General features: G+C 46.2%; 1 protein-coding gene across 2 annotated transcripts in view; it reads left to right on the top strand.

Annotated features, from left to right (window-relative positions):
* The window catches only part of Kctd1 (potassium channel tetramerization domain containing 1), a 103,743-nt gene that overhangs the window by 33,270 nt on the left and 49,147 nt on the right, over positions 1 to 21,326 (top strand). For both annotated transcript variants that reach the window (XM_036204643.1, XM_036204642.1), the window contains exon 2: positions 20,708 to 20,886. In XM_036204643.1, coding sequence (XP_036060536.1) covers positions 20,723 to 20,886 — 164 coding nt within the window. In that variant the 5' untranslated portion in view covers positions 20,708 to 20,722. The remainder of the gene's footprint in view (positions 1 to 20,707; positions 20,887 to 21,326) is intronic.

Genomic DNA, 21,326 nt, shown 5'->3' with positions numbered 1-21,326 from the left:
TGAGCTGGTGATCGGGGTTCTACAAGAGAGCAGACTAAGCAAGCCCATGCGGAACAAGCCAATATGCAGCACTCCTCCGTGGCCTCTGCATCAGCTCCTGCCTCCAGGTTCCTGCCCTGAGTTCCTGCCTCGTCTTCCCTCAGTGGAATGTGATTCTGAATATGTAAGCCAAATAACCCTTTCCTCCCCAATTGGCTTCTAGTCATGGTGTCTCATCACAGCAATAGTGATGCTAAGACAGCGTCTCCTGCCCTAAGGATAACTGTTAATTGATGTGGAACTTGTATTTAAACAGCTTTGAGAATGAACTAAAAGCCAGAAAAAGAATTCCTTCACTCCATATATATTTATGCAGGTTTTTGAGAGAGGGTCTCACTGTGTAGTACTGGGTAACTTAGAACTTGCCATATAGCTCAGGCTGGCCTGAAATTTTCATCAGCTCCTCTTGCCTCTGCTTCAAAGTTCTGGGATGACAGGCATGTTCCCCCATATCTGGCTCCCCTTTTTATTCTTGGTGATCAACACGATCAGATGCTCACTGGTGCACACTTTGTATCAGCTACAAAGGGGTGACCTTTTGAGGTGTTTGGGTCGCAACTGCATTTTATGCAGAACAGAAAATGCTGGGATTGCACATCCTAGCACCCCCTAAAAACAAAAAGAATAAGGAAGCAACATGTGAGATTGAAATTTTATACCTCTCAAAAGTTGTCATTAATTTAAAAAAAAAAAGATCATTTGCAAAATTTTGAAAACCGATTTTCAAAGTGACAAATTTTTGTTTTGTTTTGTTTTTTTGAGTTATATTCTAGGCACTAAACAAGTATTTTTCATGACTTGTTACTATTGTCCATGAGGTGTTTGTTTGTTTTAAATAGTAATCATAAAAGACATGCTGATTACTTTGCCATGGTGGGGAAACTGAGGTATAATGTGTGCGCCGCACCCAGGGTGAAAGAAGGGCAGCGTGTCCCCAAGGCCAGCACTGTCCACTCTGCCTCCTCCCGCACTGCTCAAGCGCTGGCAACCGTTTTCCAGATAGAGACTTTTGAAGCGTGGCTGCCAGTTTGCAGTATTATACCTGAAAATAGTTCGCGCCATTGTAAGAAGACACTACTTTTATCACAGAGTGAACGTCCACCCCGGTTCCTGTGGCCTATATATCACAACCATATATATATATATATATTGCTGCGTTCTGTTTCTTGAGGTTTTGCTTCTCTTCCATCCCGGGGTTAATCTTGTGGTTCCCCTCTCTGCTTCTGTCCTCTGTATTGAAGTGGTTCTGGCCCTGTGTGGTTGTTGAAGAGAGAAAACCACCTCTGGGAAGAAAGGTGAATGACAGGGTGCCACAATGCAGCGTCCTTTTAATTCCCGCCTGAAAGCCCACATTAGGTTGTTGCATTCCACAAACACTTATTTTGTACCTACTAAACCCAGCTTTGTGGTAAAGAGCGTCCAGCAAGCAAAACTCACAGCTCCTCTCCTGGATGAACCTCCATCCTGGTTTATTTCCAAGCCTGATTTTGGATAGTACATTTCGTTGGTGAAGACATCCTGGGTGAGAACTGGGATGAAGTTTGGCTGTCTTTTCTGTCTGTCTGCCTCTCTCTCTCTCTCTCTCTCTCTCTCTCTCTCTCTCTCTCTCTCTCTCTCTGCTGTAGGGGTGCAGAGTCATCCCTGGTTTGGCCCTCCTTGTCATTTTTTAAACCAACACAAAACTCCGTTTCCTAATAGTCTGCTCTGTCACCAAGTCACCCTGGGTGATTCCTGGGTTAGGGCAGGCTGCCCAGTTCCTTGTGACCACGTTGTTTTGTCCTGGGAGGTGTTAATCTCCTAACTTATTTCCACAGAATCCGAACTCTCATTACTGTGACATTTTCGCTAATTGACCTGCACACCATGTGACATGGGAACACCGTGAGACTGTGAAGCTAGTCTTTTTGTTTTGATGGGTGAGATGGGGTAGAAGAAACCAGAAGCCATTTGAGGGCCAGTACGCTAAAGGACGAAACGCTGTGGTCGTGTTTTGGAAGAAGGTCAGAACACCCAATCACAGAGACTCTGGATGGGTCCTCCCACTGACGCTTTGTTCATTTTCTACTGTGCACAAAAAAGAAACAAGAATGTAGTGAAGTTCTGTGCGGAGCTTACCGCAAGTGAGGGGAACTTACTCCATGGTTTCACCACAGTTGTACCTGGGCTTCTGACTGGCTCTTCTATTTGTCAACATTTATCCACGAGTCTCTGCATCGGCAAACTTCCCTCTAGGGCCCATTTATCTACGTGTTTTTCCAAAATCTTAGGCTTCTGTGCTATAGTCTTGAGAAGGGTCATTCACATTTTTTAGCAGGTGACAGGAGCAAATTGCCAGACTGGGAAGACCCATACGTTTCTAGGACAAAGTAGGAGCCTGCTCTAGAACAAACAGGGGAATTGCCCACAGCGAAAGGGCAGCAGACATTGACTTCCAGAATTACGGTGTGTTTAGTGGTTAGGGATGCAGCTTAGCTGCTAGAGTACCTGCCTTGAATGAAGCCCTGACTCATGCCACATAAATTGGGCATAGTGATGCATGCCTATAGCATTTTGGAGGTGGAGGGAGGGGAATCAGAATTTCAAGGTCACCGGTTAGGGAGGTGGCTCTCTAGTCAGTAGCATGTTCACTGTGTAAGCATGAAGACCTGGGCTGAGATTCTCCCACCTACATGAAAGCAAACCCAGGACAGGAAGGCAGAGACAGGGGGAACCTGGGGGCTCACTGGCCACCCAATCCAGACAAATCTGTAAGCCCCAGATTCACTGAGGGACCCTTCTCAATAAAACAAACAAACAAACAAACAAAAACAACCATGAAGGACAATAGAGGAACACACCACACCCCACGGTGACCTCCAGCCTCTGCATATGCATACATGGGTATATTCACACACACATACATTGTTGTCTTAAGGTTTTATTCTGTGAAGAAACACCATGATCACAACCACTCTTATAAAAGAAAACATTTAATTGGGGCTGGCTTCCAGTTCAGAAGTTTAATCCATTATGGCAGGAAACATGGTATCATGCAGGCAGACTTGGTGCTGGAGAAGGAGCTGAGAGTTTTACATCTGGATCTACAGGCAGCAGGAAGAGACAGTGAGCCACTAGGCCTGGCTTGAGCTTCTGAAACCTGAAACCCCTCTCCCCCGCCCCAGTGGCACACTTCCTCCAACAAGGGCACACCTCCTAATAGTGCCAGTCCCTCTGGGCCTATGGGGGCCATTTTTATTCAAACCAGCACAACTATACATATACACCAAGAAGTTCAAGTCATCCTCAGCTACATAGCAAGTTCAAGACCAGCCTGGGATATGTGAGACTGTGTCTCAAGAAGACACAAACAAAACGTAAACCGCGTCTATCCCAGCATACACTGTTCCTCGGGTCCTAGCTTCTTTTCCTTTTCCTCCATTTCCCTTCCCATCTTCCTCCCCCTCTCGGTCTTTGCTCACTTCCCGCCTCTCTTCCTTTACTTCTCATTTCTCCTTGCTCTCTTTCCTTGGGCTCTTCTGGCCTTTCCCATTTCTCTGGCCACGGTTCTTTTCATCCTCACATCACATTTAACCACCACTGTCCTACCAACTTGACATTTTTTACTGGCTTGTGATTAAATAACTGTGTCATAAAACGTAGCTGGAAGACTTCACGTTCTGTTATCTGGGTGGCAAGGCTCCCTTGTGTGGACTAATAGGAGTGCAGTCCAGGTCTTGGTGGGCAGGACACTACCGCATCGACCCACAGAGACACCGTGTCTGAGACGGGAGGATATGAGCTTCGATCCCAGAGTCCTTGCTACTGCTGGCCTCAAGCCTCCGACCCACAGATGGCTGCCTTGCTGTTCCTTTTCTGTAAAAGACAGTAACTGACCTTGTCTTCCTCCCTCTCAACCCTCTAATGACATAAAGGTCATGGTTATTCATAGTCCTTGGGGTTCTTGGATCTCATAAACAACTTCTCTTTCGATAAGTCAGTCTGTAAATAGAAGGCATGGTATTTTCATTCTCATAGTGATTTTTTCTTCCCAATCAGGTTGATCTGTAAAAACATTTTTGCAGGAATGGTGGCACATGCCTGTAGACTCAGTTCTTAGTGGGTAAAGGCAAGGAGAGTCTAGAGTTTAAGATCATAATCAGTTACATAGTAAGTGAGGCAGCCTGGGCTCCATGAGACCCTGTCTCCAAAAAAATTTTTTAAAGTTGGTTCATTTTTCAGTCCTTTTGGTGTTTATTTTAAGCAATGTCTTCTAGAACACAGATGTCTCCTGTTCAGTGTGAAACTCATAAAGAATAGCTCATAAAGTGCTGAGGGCCAGGATGACTTCACTGTGTCCCTTTTCCTAATCTCTCTCTGCGTTCAACACTCTCCTAAGCTAGAAGTCCCAGAGACCTCTGTCCTCTCCAAATGATCCCTAGAAATGTGTCCCCTCTATTGACACAGGGCCAACAGTCACACTTGGCTGCTGGCAAACCTGTGCCCACCACACCATAAGTGGCCAGAGGAGCCCATTCTGTTACCTCCACATTTATTTGCTAGGTGCCAGGTCCCATTTGGGGATGAGCCACTAAGAATCAGGATGACCCAAGCAAGCAGGAGAAAATAAGCACCTGTCTCCTGAGAGCAAAGATCCCAGGAAGCATCAGATGTCTCCTGTGAGAAGAATTTTGGTAAAGCACAAGGATTCAGGCATGCCTCCCCACAGGGACACATGGCCCATTGGATCTAGTGCGTAAGCATTAACACATCCCTCCAATGCCCACTTACCCTGTTTTTCTCACCTGCTAGGTAGCTTGGAAAGATAAACACTGACTCTGCTTATAAAGGATACTTGTTTTATTCTACTTCATATTACTAAAATAGATTTCTTGCATCCTGTTGAAGAATTTCAGACAAGTTCCTTAAGACTGCTCTGGGCTTGGGGAGACGGCTCACTCAGAAAAGTGCTTGTCGCTGGGCGGTGGTGGTGCACACCTTTAATCCCAGCACTCGGGAGGCAGAGGCAGGAGGATCTCTGTGAGTTTGAGGCCAGCCTGGTCTACAGAGTGAGATCCAGGAAAGGCGCAAAGCTAATAATCCAGGACCGGATTCTAATCCCCAGCTCCATGTAAGAGCTGGGCATGGCAGCATGCATCTCTAACCTCAGCACTAGGGAGTCACAGACAGGAGGATTCCTGGGACACACTGCAGTCAGATTAGCCACAGGTTTCTAACTCTAAGGCAGACAACAATTAATGAAGACACTTGACATCACTCTATCTTTGACACCTGTACACACACACACACACACACACACACACACACACGTGCACACATACATATGCTGCGAACACACACATGTACACATACATACACTGCAAACACACACACACATGCACACATACATATACTACAAACACACACACATGCACACATACATACACTGCAAACAGAAGCATACAAATTGTCCCCTGTTTTATTTATTTGAGACAGGTTTTCACTATGTGGCCCAGCTTGGTCTCTCAACTCATAATCCTCCTGCCTCAGTTTCTCAAGTAGTGGAATCTCATATACAGCCTGAGATTTTAGAGCAATCAATGATATAAACAAACCACACTGCCCTACAAGGCTACTCAGAAAAGACTTTCCAAAGTAGGCACATTGCAGTCGAACAGCTTGATTAGCTGTTCCTGTAAGTGAGAGCAAATCCAAAGTCATTCGGTGATTAAACTTTAATCCTCCCCATCAGCTGGAGAAGATAGTATGGTTGCTGAGAACTCCTGGGCTGGCTTCCTCTTCTGCCTGGGCTATTTGGGGAATGTCTTTCATTTGATTGCCAGGTCTTCATTCCTGCAGAGGGATTTAGAGCTCTCTTTATTCTGACCTCTCTAAATGCAAGCTTTCTTAAGATGTTTGAGTCTCCAAGTTTTATACTTTTTAAGATCATACAGTAGTGAAATTCAGAACTAGAAAGAGCGTCCTAGACCATCTGCTCCAACCGCATGTATGTGTTATAGCAGGGAAACTGAAGTAAGAGACGGAATCACTGTCCAAGGCTACATTGGTGATGTGGCTTAGGTGGAAACGTAGCTGCTGCTTCACTGTGCCCTTGGAAAAACAGGTCTGAGTGTAGGAATCTTTATTGATATTTGCACTGTTAGAGGCACCAACTGAACTTCCCCTTTCCAAGGTAACTGGTGCTGGGGAAATGGCTCAGCAGTTGGTCAGGTGTTTGTCTTTCAAGCATGAAAACCTGAGTTCAATCCCCAGAACACACATAAAAAGGTTTGGACATGGTGGCACATGCTTGTCATTCAAGAACTGGAGAATCTATGACAGACCTTGTCTCAAAGGAGGTGGATGGCATTCCTTCAGGTGATGACACCCAAAGTTGCCTTCTGACCTACACACACACACACACACACACACACACACACACACACACACACACACAAACACACCTGCATGCTCATGCACACACACACACACACCTGCATACTCATACACACACACACACACACACACACACACACACACACACACACTCACACATACTCACATACCCATAAAACAAAACATTATAACTGGAAAAGTAATTGGGTCAAAGTTAGAAGACTTGTGATGTGAAAATACTAAATATAGGTATGCTGTATTTTAAAATGATGTGCCCTAGATTTATGAAACCAAGAGAAGTACGTTCTTCTCAGTACCGAATGAAGTATTGTTTGCCTTCAAGGGGACTCAGGTAATGGTACCTAGAAGTAGTCCTCATAGCAGGCATGTCCAATTGTGGGCCATGGCCACATGCATCCCAGCATAGATATGAATACGGCCAGACATTTGGTGATGACAATGTTATGTCAAATGTCAAAGGCTGGACATCCCTGATTTAAAGCATGACACTTAAAAAGGCTTTTATATCCATAGGCATCTTTTGTCACCAAGAATTTCTGAGCATGTAGCCAGTGTTCAAGTAATCTCTTAACTCCCTGGAAGTTGATGACCACAGTGCCTTGGCCTGGTTCCAAATACAGTAGCCAGTGAACATTTTCTAAATGAATGAGTCAGTGAGCTTTTAATGAATACATAAATTTGCATATCTTAATTTTTATTCTTTGAATTCAGATAGGGCAAGCAACTGAGCATTTAAAATTCTAGCAGGGGTAGGGGGTACCTAGAGACTCAGTTAGGGTTTAAGGAAACACATTTAGCTTTTGATACTCTACTGGGCAAGGGGTGGGTGGGTGGGTGGTGGTGGTGGTGATGATGATGATAGTGGTGGTGGTGGTGGTGATGTGGGGTGTGTGTGTGTGTGTGTGTAGATCAGAGAGCAATTGTGGGTGTCATCCTCAAGAATGCCATCCATCTCCTTTGAGATGTGTGTGCCAGAGAAGGCCTATTTGGGTGCCATTCCTTGGGTGTTACATGCTTTGTTGTTTGAGACAGGGTCTCAAACTGGCTTGGAATTCACCAGGTAGCGAAGGTGGCTGGCCAGTGAGGGGTATATCTGCCTGTTTCTTCTCAGTGCTGGTTTTACAAGCACTCACTGTGAGCCCAGACATTTGTGTGGGCTCTAGGGGATAGCTCATGGGTCTCCATGCTTTTAAGGCAAGCGCTTTCTCAACTGAGCCATCTTCCAGTCCCTGGACAAGGAACTTTTATTGGTACATATAAGCAGTCAGTAGGCAGTCATACCAGTGTCTATTTAGAGTTAGATGTGGCCCGTAGGACTATGAACTGGGGGTAAATAGAGTGCCACTTTCCTGTGATGGGGAATACAGAGTCTGTGGAAGACTCTGGCAGAGGGTGTCTACTGCCTGGACAGCTGCCTCCTGCCTCCTCTGTGACCAGTCACGACCCTTACTTATACTTGCTATAGTCCTCCCTAGACAGAGCAACAGAAGGAATGTAGATGGTACAAATGGCAAATCCACCCCTTCTGGGAAAAGCCAGAGCACATGGGTAACAGGAGAGTGGCAGCCTTATCTCCCTACACAAAGGCCAGCATGTAAAATATCACAGTAAATTCATTACTAGGTAATTATAGGCTAAGCCACTTGACCTCAGAGTCCATTTCCTTCTCTGTAAAAAGGCGATAATGCTTAACATCTCACAGAGGTTTCTGGTTTCAGCCTAGAAGGCCTTGGTGTTAGACACTGTGCCACAGCCAAACCCTGATGGTACTCACAGCTTCCCCTTGAGGCCTGCAGAGAGCCCTGACCTGCAGGAGCATGGGAGATTGTGTCTCACCCTAGTCTGAATCATTTGCCCTTCCTGAGTCTTAGAGCCTGGAAGGCAGGCTTCTGCAAAGGGGGACCAGACAGCCAGAATGGTCCCAAGAGTGGGCACCATGGGCTTTTGCCTCTAGCCTTCAGGATCAAACTAAATAGGCCCTGTGTTTGCTGGATATGAGCTTACCATGACCTGAGGCCTATTTGGTTTTCTGTTCTGCACATTTCCTGTCTGGCAAGAAAATAAAGAGGAGGAAGCAGTTTCCCAAAGTTAGTTCCATTTCTGAATTTCGTCTTCCCGTTCTATGTTGTTAAAAATCTCTCTTGCAGAGATAGGCTACAGCGTGCACCAACAGCCTTCCCAACTGATGTCACAGAGCAATAGCATCCTGATTTTTCTCCCCTTTAAAAACAGGATTTTAAAAAATATTCCAAAAGTGATAGCTGTCCATTTCTTGTAGTATTAATTTTTTTTTTTTTTTAACGAGGCCAGCAGATAGCTCAGTCAATAAGTGAGTCCCTTCCAACCTGAGCCCTGATTTCGATCCATGGAGCCTTTGTTTAAAAATCTAAAGACATTCATTTGTAATCTCATTGTTGGGAGGTGGAAAAAGGCAGGCTCACTGGCCAGTTGGTCCAGCTTGCTTGGTGGGTTTTAGGCCTGTGAAAAACTGTCTGAAAAAAACAAAACAGTCAGGATGCCTTGGGAAGGATGCCTGAGGTCTCTGACCTCCATGTACATGTGCATACATGTACATATGTACTCACACATGCATCTACATTCATGAACACATACATGCATACATATACACTTAATGCTTACTTGTAGCATTATCACCTATTCCCAGACTCCTAATATTTTGATGCAGTAATTCCTGGGGCTTTGTTGTTCATATACTTTAAAAAGCAAGCAAACAAACAAACAGCCTTTTCCCTAAAACTATTATCCTGGGCCCACTCTGCCACTTTAGTGCTACATTTGTATTTGTAAAAATATATATATACATACAGGTGAAGCTGTACATTTAAAAAATATTGTATTTTAAGTATATTACAAATATCTAACCAATATAATTTAAAAACACTTAACAAAATTCCATCAGTATCTTGTTTTTCTCAAGTTCATCTCCTTTTGGAAAAAAAGAGAGAGAAAAATATTGACAACTGGGCATGCTTTTCCTAGCTCCAGTGTGGTCATCTAATAACGGAGCTCTCAGAGATGCATTTCACTATTCCAAAGAACAAAGAAAGGCACACTGAGGGTGTTTAGTCCATGTCTGCTAGACACCCTGTGCCCTGCAGCACAGCAGTGGCCCTCTTCCTGGCCACGTGCCTAGCTTCACCTTAGGAAAGAGCTGCACATTCGTGTAATGGGTTAGAGGTCATTTCAAAACACCATATTTTTCATTTCTTTCTTGCAGTGAAATTAAGATTTTTATCTGAAAAGAAAAAAACTCAGCGGCAAGGCCGTTTCACTCCAGGAGCTGCGGTGCAGACTTCTGTCTCTCCCCACACTCTCCACACGCTGCACTTCGTCCAGTGTGTGGTGAGCTCTGGCCTGGGTCCTCTTCCTCCATAGCCGGAAGCACCACACTCAGAGCTGCAGTCCTTTCCATGGACTCTGCCTCACAGACGTTACCAAGTTCCCTGTACTTTTGCTAGATCTGCAGAAGGCTCCGGGCATCTGGGCATCGGGGTTACTGGTTTGCAATATTCAGTGTGTGTGTGTGTGTGTGTGTGTGTGTGTGTGTGTGTGTGTGTGTGTGTGTAAGGAAAGAAAGGCAGAATCCCTCCACCTTGGATGGTTACTCTCATGTAAAATGATAGTGTCTTCATGTAATCTGTACACATCTCACAGACTTTAAATTACTTATTATCCCCAACACAATGTAAACACTGTGTAACTAGTTGTTGTTCAGTATTGTAGTGATGGTGATGAGAAAAACATCTGTCTGTGCCCAGCATGGATTTCAAACAATGCTTGTCACCTTCCTTCACTCTTCGGGTGTGTCCCCGCAGATATCGAAGGTGCTGTGCCTGCCATTTGTCCCTTCCCTGTGCAAAGAACCCACCATGCCTCTTCAGAAGTGCCATCTCATCTTCCGTCATAGTTTTCAGGTTTTTGAGACATGATCTCATGTATCCCAGTGTGGCCTCTAACTCACAATGTGGCTGATGATACATGACCTTGAACTCCAGATCCTCCTGCCTCTGGCTTCTGAGTGCCACCACACCTGCTTCTGCACAGATAGGGAGGGACACAGAGCTTTATATGTGTTAGGAAACACTGAACTACATCCCCAGCTTGCTCTGTCTCTGTCTCTGACACACACACACACACACACACACGCACGCACGCACGCACGCACGAGTAAGAGAGGGAAGCGGGGAGGGTTCATTGAAGCCTGGCCTAGAGCTCACTATGTACCCTAGATGAGTTCTGTGGCAATCCTCCTGCTTCAGCCTTCCCAGTGCTGGATTACAGGCATGGGTTCCTATGCCCAGCTTCTCATGACGTCTTTACCTGTTGGAAGGTTGGAAGGGTCATCCCTGTCTGACCTCAGAGAGGAAGCTGGAAGCATATTTCTCCAGGATTGTGCCGAGCATGGGGCTGAGCCTAACCCAGGTCCTCAGGCTCCAGATACGTAGGTTCTCTCTCTTCACACTAATTATACCCTATACACAGAGCTTTGTCAGATATATGAAGATGGCCTTTACTTAAAAATAAAGTGATTCAGTGCAATTTGGGGATGGAAATGTGTTTAAACTATACTGTAAGTCTGCACCCAGTCTCAGCTTTGATTTTCAAGTGGTTCTGATAATGAGCTACAAAATCTGAGATTCTTACATCCCCCCATCCCCGCCACAGAGACGTGTTTCTCTGTGTAGCGTAGTGCTGGTTGTTCTGGATCTCGCTCTGTAGACCAGGCTGACCTCAAATCCACCTGCCTCTGCCTCCTGAGTGCTGGGGTTAAAGGTGTGTGCCACCACCACCCAGCCTGAGATTCTTACAGTGTGTAAACTCAGCGTCACTAGACTCAACAAGGTGCTGTAGAGATTGGCACATGCATACGTGTGTGTGTGTGTGTGTGTGTGTGTGTGTGTGTGTGTGTGTGCAGACTTGTGTGTGTGTGCACACACAATTAAAAATAAAAAATAAAATCTTAAAAATATAATAAAATAGGCCCTAGGAATTTGAAGAAGGAACCCATGAGTTGAGTAAGTGGAAGTTTTGACATAAAATGTGGATACTCAGAAGATTTTGGGGGGCTAATTCCTCTCTGTCTTCCAGATGGTTGAGACGGATGGAAATGGTCCTCTAAGTAAATTATGAATACAATAATCATCAAATTTGAAGCACTCTGGTGCTTGCTGACCTTTTTTTTTTTTCCTGTGTAATGATTGGGAATGATTTTTGTTTCTCTCCCTGGGTTCAGGTTCATTTTGTTGTTTATTTAGTCAGTGGAAAGCAGAGTTAGTGTCTGGGAAAGGCCTGGTAACCAGTGCTGGAGAGAAAGGGGCAGGGGTTCCCTTCAGTACTCCAGCACTGTGTGAGACGCTTGGGATAGGGTTAGGGACAATGGCCGGCAGAGTGGTGCTTTTAACAAGAATCACCGACAGTCCCATAGAGGTGTGTCGTTCCTCAAATAAATGCCCAAGTCAGATTCCATCACAGGGAGCGGGTCGTTGGCCACGAGACTCTGATTATAGTTTGCTTGCTGTCTGAAAGAGAAGTCAGAGTGCTGCTTTCCTGGGTGTGCCATACATAGTGTATAAATGTTAGCGGGGTGCGAGTGTGTGTGTGTGCGTGTGCGTGTGCGTGTGTGTGTGTGTGTGTGTGTGTGTGTGTATGTGTGTGTGAGAGAGAGAGAGAGAGAGAGACAGAGAGACAGAGAGACAGAGACAGAGACAGAGACTGGATCATACATCTTAGCTGAAACTGGGGAAAGGTTTGAATCTACACCAGATTCCTTTCCTACTCTGTTGTACACTGTAAATTAAAGCATAAAATAATGCAGTAATTTTCCCTGCACATACCTTTCTGGAGGTGTCACTGGGAAGCCTGTCTTTCCCCAGTGAAAGACCTCAGAGAGTCCAGCTTGAAAGTGAGCGTGCTTAAGGCGGAGGCTGCATTCTTAACAGATAAAGTCATTCAAACATTCAGGTTAATGTCTTTCATTTGTTTGAGGCTGTGCCTGGGGGCTCCTGTTTGAACAGCACACAGCCAGGTTAGACCGAAGAGACAAATTTTTCATTAGCTTCTCTGGGAAGCTGCCTCAAGTGAATCCCTTGAAGGATTCGACTTCCCCCAAACCATTGCTGGGTAGGTGAGATGGATGATTATGCTACTGCCAGGCAGCAAACTGGAGCAGCTGGGAGATGCCAGTGTAGAGAGAAACCAATTGACATGCCTGGGAAATCTGTGTGGGCCGGATACGGGCAAGGGGGAATTAGAAATGGAGTCCCAGAGGGTTGCTTCATGCCAGAGTATTTTAGTTAGGTTTAGCAAGTTCTGTGAAAGGAACTAATAAACTCCTTTTTACCTCCCCCTGCCCCCCCACACACTGGTAGGAGTGGACCCCAGGGCCTCTCCCATGGAAGACAGGTGCTCTACCACTCCAGCCCTTGTTGGTTGGTTTTTTCTTTTGTTCTGTTTTTAGGCAGCATTGCACTAAAAATTAAGTATTTGATCAAGAGAGTGTTCTGACTAGAGTAGGTTTCTTTAAAGATTTTATTTTTGGTTAAATTTGCTGCATTTAACTAGGATAAAGAGAAAAATCTTGAGTATGCATATGTCTTAAGTGTACCTGTGCAACACCCAGATTAGACAGAATTTTCTAGCCCTCTGGCCTTCCTCTCCATTTCCCAGTGAATGGCCTCCAGAGACTGCCAGCATCCTGACCTCTGTCGTCATGGATGCCTCCTGCCTGTCTGCCTGTCAGTCCCCATGGACAGACACACAGCGTGGGCTCTTGTCTGTCGGATGACCGTCTGTCCCATCCAGAAGGCCTGGTTCTTTCCTCCTTTTCATTCACTGTGTGGTTTTTCTTTTCTTTTTTCTTTTTGCCATAAGGCTGATAAAAGAAGGCAGAGGTGCTGTTGGAAAGAACAGGAGAAATGGGTGCATGGGAGGGCCCTGCACTCCCAGGCGGAAGATCTTGAGTTCCAGGCCCACACTGAACTACATATTAGGACCTCGTCTCAAAAGCAGAAGACAAAGTAAAGCCAACCAAGCCAAACACAACAAACAAACAATAAGCCACAAAATGCCCTTGCTCCCTAGCCCAAGGACAATAACTTTAGATTTATCATGAGCTGCCTTCCCCAAATAATAAGAAAATGTCAAGCATACTTTATTCTGTTATCCAAGATGATAACCAGTGTCTGCAGATGTTATTTAAGTTAAAATTCAAATGAATTCAAATTCATGAGAATTAAAAACTCAGAAGCTGAGCTTGGTGATGCATACCTGTATTCCCACAGCACTCAAAAGCCTGAGGCTGGAAGATCAGGAGTTCAAGACCAGATGTTGCTTTTTAGTGAATTTAAGGCCAGCCTGGGATACATGAGGTCCAATCTCTGAAAAGAACCAAAAAATACCTGTTTCCTCCACGGCACTGGACATGCTTCAGATGCCTAGCTGTGACTATCAGGTATCACAGTGAGCAACATTCCCACTGTAGCAAACTCTTAGCTCCCTGTCTCTTCTTCCACATTTACAGATGTTAGGTGCTTTATTGAGCCTTTTTTGAGTACTTAAACCTCTGCTGTTCTGAAATGGTGACTTCTAGGACATGCCTCCCCCCTTGGGACCTTCGTGAAGCTCTTTGGAGCCCCTCGTTCTCCTATTTGTCAGTCTCTTATCCACTGGGTCCCAGCTTAGACCGTCCCTCCCAGGCCCACACCAGGAGCTCAGACTTTCTTCTGTACCTCCCATCCTCCCTCCGGAGCCCTGCCAGGGTTAAGTGATCTTCTGTGAAGCTTCATGTCATCTGGCCTTCTTGTTCCCTAATCATAGTCACCTGCTGATCTCTCCCAGGGACCCCCACCCAGGGGCTAGCCTTTCTCCTTCACTGTGTGGTCGAGCACCTGGTACCATTCTTGACACTTAGGAGGTGTTAATTAATACCAAGGAAGGAAGGGGCTGTGGGCCACAGGAGGACAGATCAGTAACTGCCTAGCTTAGAGTGGGGGCAGACTCTCTTATCTTGGGGTGGAGGCAGCTCCATGAAAGATGTTTCTGGAAACAGTGCTCTGTGTGACCAGCTTTCAGAACATGCTCCCGTGCCCTGAGCTGTTTCTTCAGCAGAGCAGCATACATCTAAGTCCTCTGCTCTCATTCTGGTTGAGTTTGTGGTTTTCCTGTCTGGAGAGATCATGCTGACTACAGACTATGGGGCTGGCAGGTGAGTGATTCTACAGAAACACAGATGGAAAATAGCACCGAAGAAGGATGCTAGAGAATCCTCCTGCATCTGTGGCAGGAAGCTGTTCTTAGCATGACAGGCCAAGTCTCCTGGGCCAACCTGCGTCGTAAGGAGGTGTTCCACCAGTACAGGTGAGAGAAACTACGACTCATTCAGAAATTCACTCACCTGAGTAACATGCAGTCCAGAGACAAGCTCAGTGTGGCAGATTCCAGGCCTCGGTTTGCGCCCCTGGACCCTGGCTTCATGTTTAGGCTTTGAGGGAGACAGCGGTAGCAGTAGTTCTAAGTATTTAGTGTCTACATGAAGGGAAGGGAGTATCCACTCGGTCACGGACCACCGCTGCCTTGGATCGTATTGGGGGCTGGGGAGTTGGTTCAGCTGGTAAAGAAGTTACCTTGCAAGCCTGAGGACCTACGTCTTAGTCCCCAGAACACACATGACAAAAAAGCCCACTGTAGTGGGGCACACAATTGTAACCCAGCACCAGGGAAGCTAGACAGGTGGAGCCCTGGAGCTCGCAGCCTCCTCAGCACAGGCCAACTGGCAAGTTCACAGGCGTGAGAGATCTTGTCTTAAAAACTAAAGTGGAAGATGTCTGGGGATGGCACCTCAGGGTGATGTCTGGCTTCTATGTGTGTCTGCACACATGTGTGCACCCTCACACATATACATGCACACTGATACAAAAAGCTGGAAGCTGCCTTAGAATGGGGCAAGAGTCTAGAAGAAAACTCAGGAAAGTTCAGGAGACCAATTCTAGTCCTTACTCTTAGGGGCTAAGCCCTGGCCCCTCCCCGTGTCCAGCTGAAGAAATGCTGGTTTCATTTTAAATTTAGCAGTAGCCATCCGTTTATGATTTATAATGTAAATGTAGCGATCTGGAGAAGTAAATGTAGATATCTGGAATCCTCAACCAATCAGTTATGCTTTGAATTTTTGCTCTTTCTATGCAGACCTGGCAGTGTTGGGGCTGCGCTGAATGAGGTCACAGACTAACTACGGTATTAACCCTGCAAATCTGTTCATTTCCGCCCGAGCACCCTCAGGCAGGATATAGAATGTGTCCAATTGAAAAGCTATTACAGACTCTGCGGTACAGTGATGGGCTGAATTGTAACGGGGTGTGTGTGTGTGTGTGTGTCGCTCATACAGCCAGGAAGTTGTTCAGGAAGCCACATAATAGGTATTTCTTTTTAACATAATTTCTTCATTAATTCTTGGGGAATTTCACATGATGCTTACCTCCCAGTCTCCCTATACCCTCCCCTCATCCCTGCAGGGCCCCACCAAAAGAAAATTTAAAAAATCAAAACCAACCAACCAACCAACAAACCACCTCTTTTCTACCGCTCCATTCCTCATGGTGGCACTGGGAGCCGCAGAGTGTTACATAGTGTATGTACTCTTGTCCAGTCAGCTTGACTAGTAAATGTTCATTGCAGTGAGTCACTGGTCTGGTTCCAGGCCTCTGGTTTCTGGTTCACCATCATCACTGGATCCTCACCGGAACTCTTCTCAGATGTCCTGTGGCTGCCTCGAGTCACGGAGATCCTGTAGGTATCATTCCACAGGATCAGTTCCTTCATCATCTCCAGCAGGTCCTAGAGGGGTAGATGTTAGGGTGGGCCAACCCCAGGCCCATCTGTGTGCCTGGGTGGTGGCTGAGCTGGTCAGTCTGGACACTGGGGCCACCCACCTCAGGTGAGGGGCTGAAGCCAGCTCCCCTCAGCCATGCCATCAGGTCAGTTCTCCCTCACTCGTGGTGAGGGGTGGGACCATCTCTCTTGAGTGTCATCGGGCCAGCTGTCTTACTGCAGTGTCCAGTGAGGGACAGTGCCAGTGAGGGGTGGGCCTGCTCAGCATGGACCTCTGATTTCCTCATGTATGGTTCCTATGGTCCCCTGTGGTAACACAGGCCACAGATATCAACACAGACCCCTGACTGCAGCAGGACCACAGACCCAGACAGGGCCTTCAGCAGCAGCTCGGGCCCAGTAGGTATTTGTTAAAAGTGGTTTCTTACTGCTTTGTGAGTGTGTGGGTGTGATATGTGTGTGTGTCTGTGAATGTGCACACACAAGTCACAACATACATGTGGAAGTCAGAGGGCAACCTAGGGAGTCGATCCTCTGCCTCCAGCCTTGTTTGAGGAAGGGCCCCTGTGCTGGGGAGTTTTATGTAAGCTTAACATAGGCTATAGTACTCAGAGGAGGGAGCCTCAATTGAGAAAATGCTTGCCTAAGATTGGGCTGCAGACAAGCCTACATGGCATTTTCTTGATTAGTGATTGATGTGTGAGGGTCCAGCCATGTGGGTGGGGCTACCCCTGGGATGGTAGTAGTAGGTTCTATAAGAAAGCACTTCTCCATGGTCTCTGTTTCATTTCTTGCTTCCACGCACCTGCCCTGACTTCCTTCAGTGATGACCACGATGTGCAAATAGAAGGCAAAGACACCCTCTCCTCCCTGACTTGCTTTTGGTCATGATGTATCATCATAACAGTAGGAACCCTAACTAAGACAGACATTGGTACCAGGATAATGGGTATTGCTGTAACAGACTTGACCATGTTGCCTTGGGGAGGACTGGGGAAAGACTTTGGAACTTTGGGCTAGAAAAGTCATTGAGTGTTGAGAGCTCAGTGGGCTGCTCTGTAGGAGCTCGGGAGATAACTGTGTTGAGGGCAGTGCAGCCCTTGGAGGCCTGGCTTGTGAGTTTTCAGAGGGAAACAAAGAATCTACCAGGCCATTTGTGTGAAGAATCTGTGGCTCTGGTCAGCTGGAGCTGAAGAATTCGCTGTGATTAACGAGAGACCAGAACCACTGAACCTGTCTTTGCTGGGACAATAGATGCTAGTCCGCTGGGACTGGAGAATTGGCTGTGATTAAGAAGAGGCCAGCGTCATTTCATTGAAATCTTCCGGGAAGTGTTTTGTCAGGGTCAGCACACAGAAGCTGTATTCCAGAGTCGGCTGAGGTTGTATCTCGTCCTGGCAGCTGAACTTGGTAGTGTAAGCATCACCCAGGTGGTACTGGGTTTGAAGGCGAGAAGGGGTCATGGAGAACAGCTGAGGCTTGAACTCCTGTGGCAGAGCTGGGATCCCTGAAGAAGCCCAGGAGAGGCGACTGGTGAAAGTACAGCTCAGTTGCGGCAAGAGACCCCAACATTTTGGAGATGCCGGTACAGTGGGATGATCACCCTGAAGAGCAGCAGCAGTGGAATGGAGCCAGCCGGAGCCTAGAAGACAAGCTGTGTGTGCTGCAGAGGATGGAGCCAGAGAAGCGACCCAGGCCCTTTGGAGGAGCTCAGAAGATCGTGAGTGAATCCCAGGCACTGGATATTGAATTATTTACACAGTTGGAATTTGGTTTTGCTTTGATTTTTACTGTGCCCTGGTTCATTCTTCTTGAAATAAAAAACTATTTAATTTTTTTTTTTTAATTTTATAGGAGCCCACTTTGGACTTTAAAAGAGAATGAATTTTTAAAAGTGAGTTTGTATGACTTGTGGGACTTTTTAAGTTTGAAAATGTTTTACGTTGTGACGTCAATATTAATGTGAGATCTTGGGGATGAACAAGGAAGGGAAGGTTGTGGCTTAACAGCGATGTGTTTGTGTGTTAAGCTGACAAGGGGTCATTGTGCTGGCTAGTTTTATGTCAACTTGGCACACTCTCTAGTCATCTGAGAGGAGGGAGCCTCAGTTGAGAAAATGCCCCTATAAGATTGGGCTGCAGGGAAGCCTGTAGGGCATTTCCTTAGTGATTGATGGGGCCGGGTGCTCTGAACACTGTGGGCGGTGCCACCCCTGGGCTAGTGGTCAGAGGTTCTATAAGAAAGCAGGCTGAGCTAGCCATGGGGAGCAAGCTAGTAAGCAGCTCTCCTATGGCCTCTGTCAGCTGCTGCCTCCAGCTCTCTGCCCTGTGTGAACTCCTGCCCTGCCTACCCTCAGTGATGGACTATGATGTGCAGATGGAAGCCAAATAACCCTTTCCTCCCCAGCTTGCTTTTGCTCATGGTGTTTCATCACAGCAATAGTAACGCTAACCAGGACAATCGCTTTGTTGATGGGTTGTAGTTGTGCTTCGTACACCAGGCAAGCTGACTCAAAGGCTCCCGTGTGGTCAGTCTTCTGCTTCTACTTCTCACTGGGCAGTAGGAACACTGGGATTACAGGCCCATGCTCCTGGGCCAGGGTGTATATGAATTCTGACTCCAATCCTCACACCCACACTGCTAGCATTTCATTTACTGTACCAGTCCACAGCTCTTGATCAGTTTTTAAGGGTAAAGTGTGTTTTCTGTCATCCAGACTTGAAAATGCTACTTCTGGCACTTAATTGATATGTTTTACCATCTGTGACTTTGCTTAGTTATCCCCCTACCCCCCCCCCCCACCCCTACTGCCTAATAACCCTTTCAGCTCCTTTTCTTTGTGTGTTCCAAGACCCTTTTGTGTTCTTAATTTCTATTTGGCATTATTGAAAAATACAGTGAAGAGTACTCTAGTGAATACCCATGAATTTGCCACCCGATTTAGGAACTGAAAAATGAACTCTCTTTAAGTGACAGTTTCTGGGCTCTGTTTCATGCGCCATGCAGAAGAACGCCACACAGATGGTAAACATTTTGTGCAAGGTCCCATCACCTCACTGTTCCTAGTGGCTGCCTGGGAAAGCTCGTCCAGCCGAAGTCTCGGTTAGACTTGGGCTTAGCCCTAAGTAGTCTAACAGTTGAGCCCCAGGTAACTCCTCAAGCTGTTCCAGGATCAAGAAACCCATGATGCTTTGCAGATTTATGTTCTCACTTGCACTTTAGGCACAAGACTAAGCAACTTTCCTTCTGTAATCTCTATCAGAGGCTTTTTTTTCATGTAGCCCATCACTTTTTTGGCATATATGGTGAGTGTGTTTGAAAACAGTTTCTGACTAAATTACAAATCTGAGAATGGAGTGTGTGTGTGTGTGTGTGTGTGTGTGTGTGTGTGTGTGTGTGTGTGTGTGTTCAGTCTTACAGAATGCTCTTTTGGTATATTCCTCAGTTGCTCATCAACTGAGCCATCAAATTGATGCCTCTGAAGAGCTGACCCTGGTGGAGTGCCAGAAACCCATCCTGACTTGCCTGTGGTTTGGAATCACCCATGGGGTTTAAGCATTTATGCTGTATCCTGAGACAACTGGCGTCTCTTCTGTTCTTGGGAGTGCAGTTCTTGAATGTGTACCTGCTGCTGCCACACACTTCCTTCTTCTGATCCGGTTGCTCATGTCACCTCTTCTGTTGTTGGGACTATACATCATAGCAGCAGCAGGTACCTCATCTTCTTCTCCTTGGAAACTTGATCTCCTCAGAAGTCAGGCACATGGCACGGATGCTGGTCTGGGGTCTGCAAGCACACATTCATCACTTGAGGGTTCTGTTGTTTTGAAACATCCGAGAGCCACACAGTCCCAGGAAGAGAACTGGGGAGCAAGTAACTGGCTTTTGATTTTTTTAAATCTATTGACTGATAAACCCGTGGTGTCTCTTTGAACAGTGGATGGCTAGAACTGTGTAACATTCTTTTGTGATTAAAAAAACCCAGAACCTTAGGAAACTGTCTTACAGAACACACATGGCTAAGATCTGCTTTAGTCCCTCTGCATAACAATGAGGAAGTTTTCAAAGAGGAATATAAACCACACATGTTTTGTTTGGGTGCGTATTGTCTTAAGCATTGATTATCTCTTCATTTGAAATGAATAGGATTTCTCCACAAGCCACTTGTCATTTGCATAATATGAAAATTCATCTGTATAATAAGCCCTCAGAGTCATCAGATTGGATCCCGAGCACATGAAGTTTTCTTTCTCTCTGTGGCAGGGTTTGCTTCCCTTATAATCATTAAAACAACAGTGAAAGAACCTGCTGATTTTCCAGATTTTATTACCAAGTGGTTATCATTGGTACTCACTCCTCATTTCTTATGATCCATGTTTTCTGTTTGCATTAACAACAGAAACCATATCTAAATGTGCTTCTCTCTCTGTAGGACAGTCGGCCCAATATGTCAAGACCCCTGATCACTAGATCCCCTGCATCGCCACTGAACAACCAAGGCATTCCAACTCCAGCGCAGCTCACCAAGTCCAATGCACCTGTCCACATTGACGTGGGCGGCCACATGTACACCAGCAGCCTGGCTACCCTCACCAAATACCCAGAGTCAAGGTAACTGCAAAAGTGGGGATGTCGCTCTCAGAAGTGCATGTGTTTTGATGCTCTTGACTCTTTTTCCTTTGATCAGAAGAACAATGTGGCCTGGCCAATGTCAAGTGTAGGACATGACCTGCTAAGGGCCAACTGTATGGCTTCTACAGGTTGGGGCATAGAGTACATTTCCAAATGTCACTTTCTGAGTGCCGTGGTATACGACTGTAATTCCAGCATTCAGGAACCTAGGGAGAGAATCATGAATTCAAGGCAAGCTGATGCTACATAATGAGTTCAAGGCCATTGAGGACTATAGAGTGAGACTCCTTTTCAAAATAAAAATGGTGGGGGCAGGTGAAATGGCTCAGAGCAGGCCTAATGGCCTCAGTTCAAACCCATGTCAAAGTGGAAGGAGAGAATCCAGAGGGTTGTCCTCTAAGCTCTACACATATACTGTG

Source organism: Onychomys torridus, chromosome 13 (assembly GCF_903995425.1).
Source record: "Onychomys torridus chromosome 13, mOncTor1.1, whole genome shotgun sequence".
NCBI lineage: Eukaryota > Metazoa > Chordata > Mammalia > Rodentia > Cricetidae > Onychomys > Onychomys torridus.
This window is presented reverse-complemented; position numbering and strand designations above follow the sequence as displayed.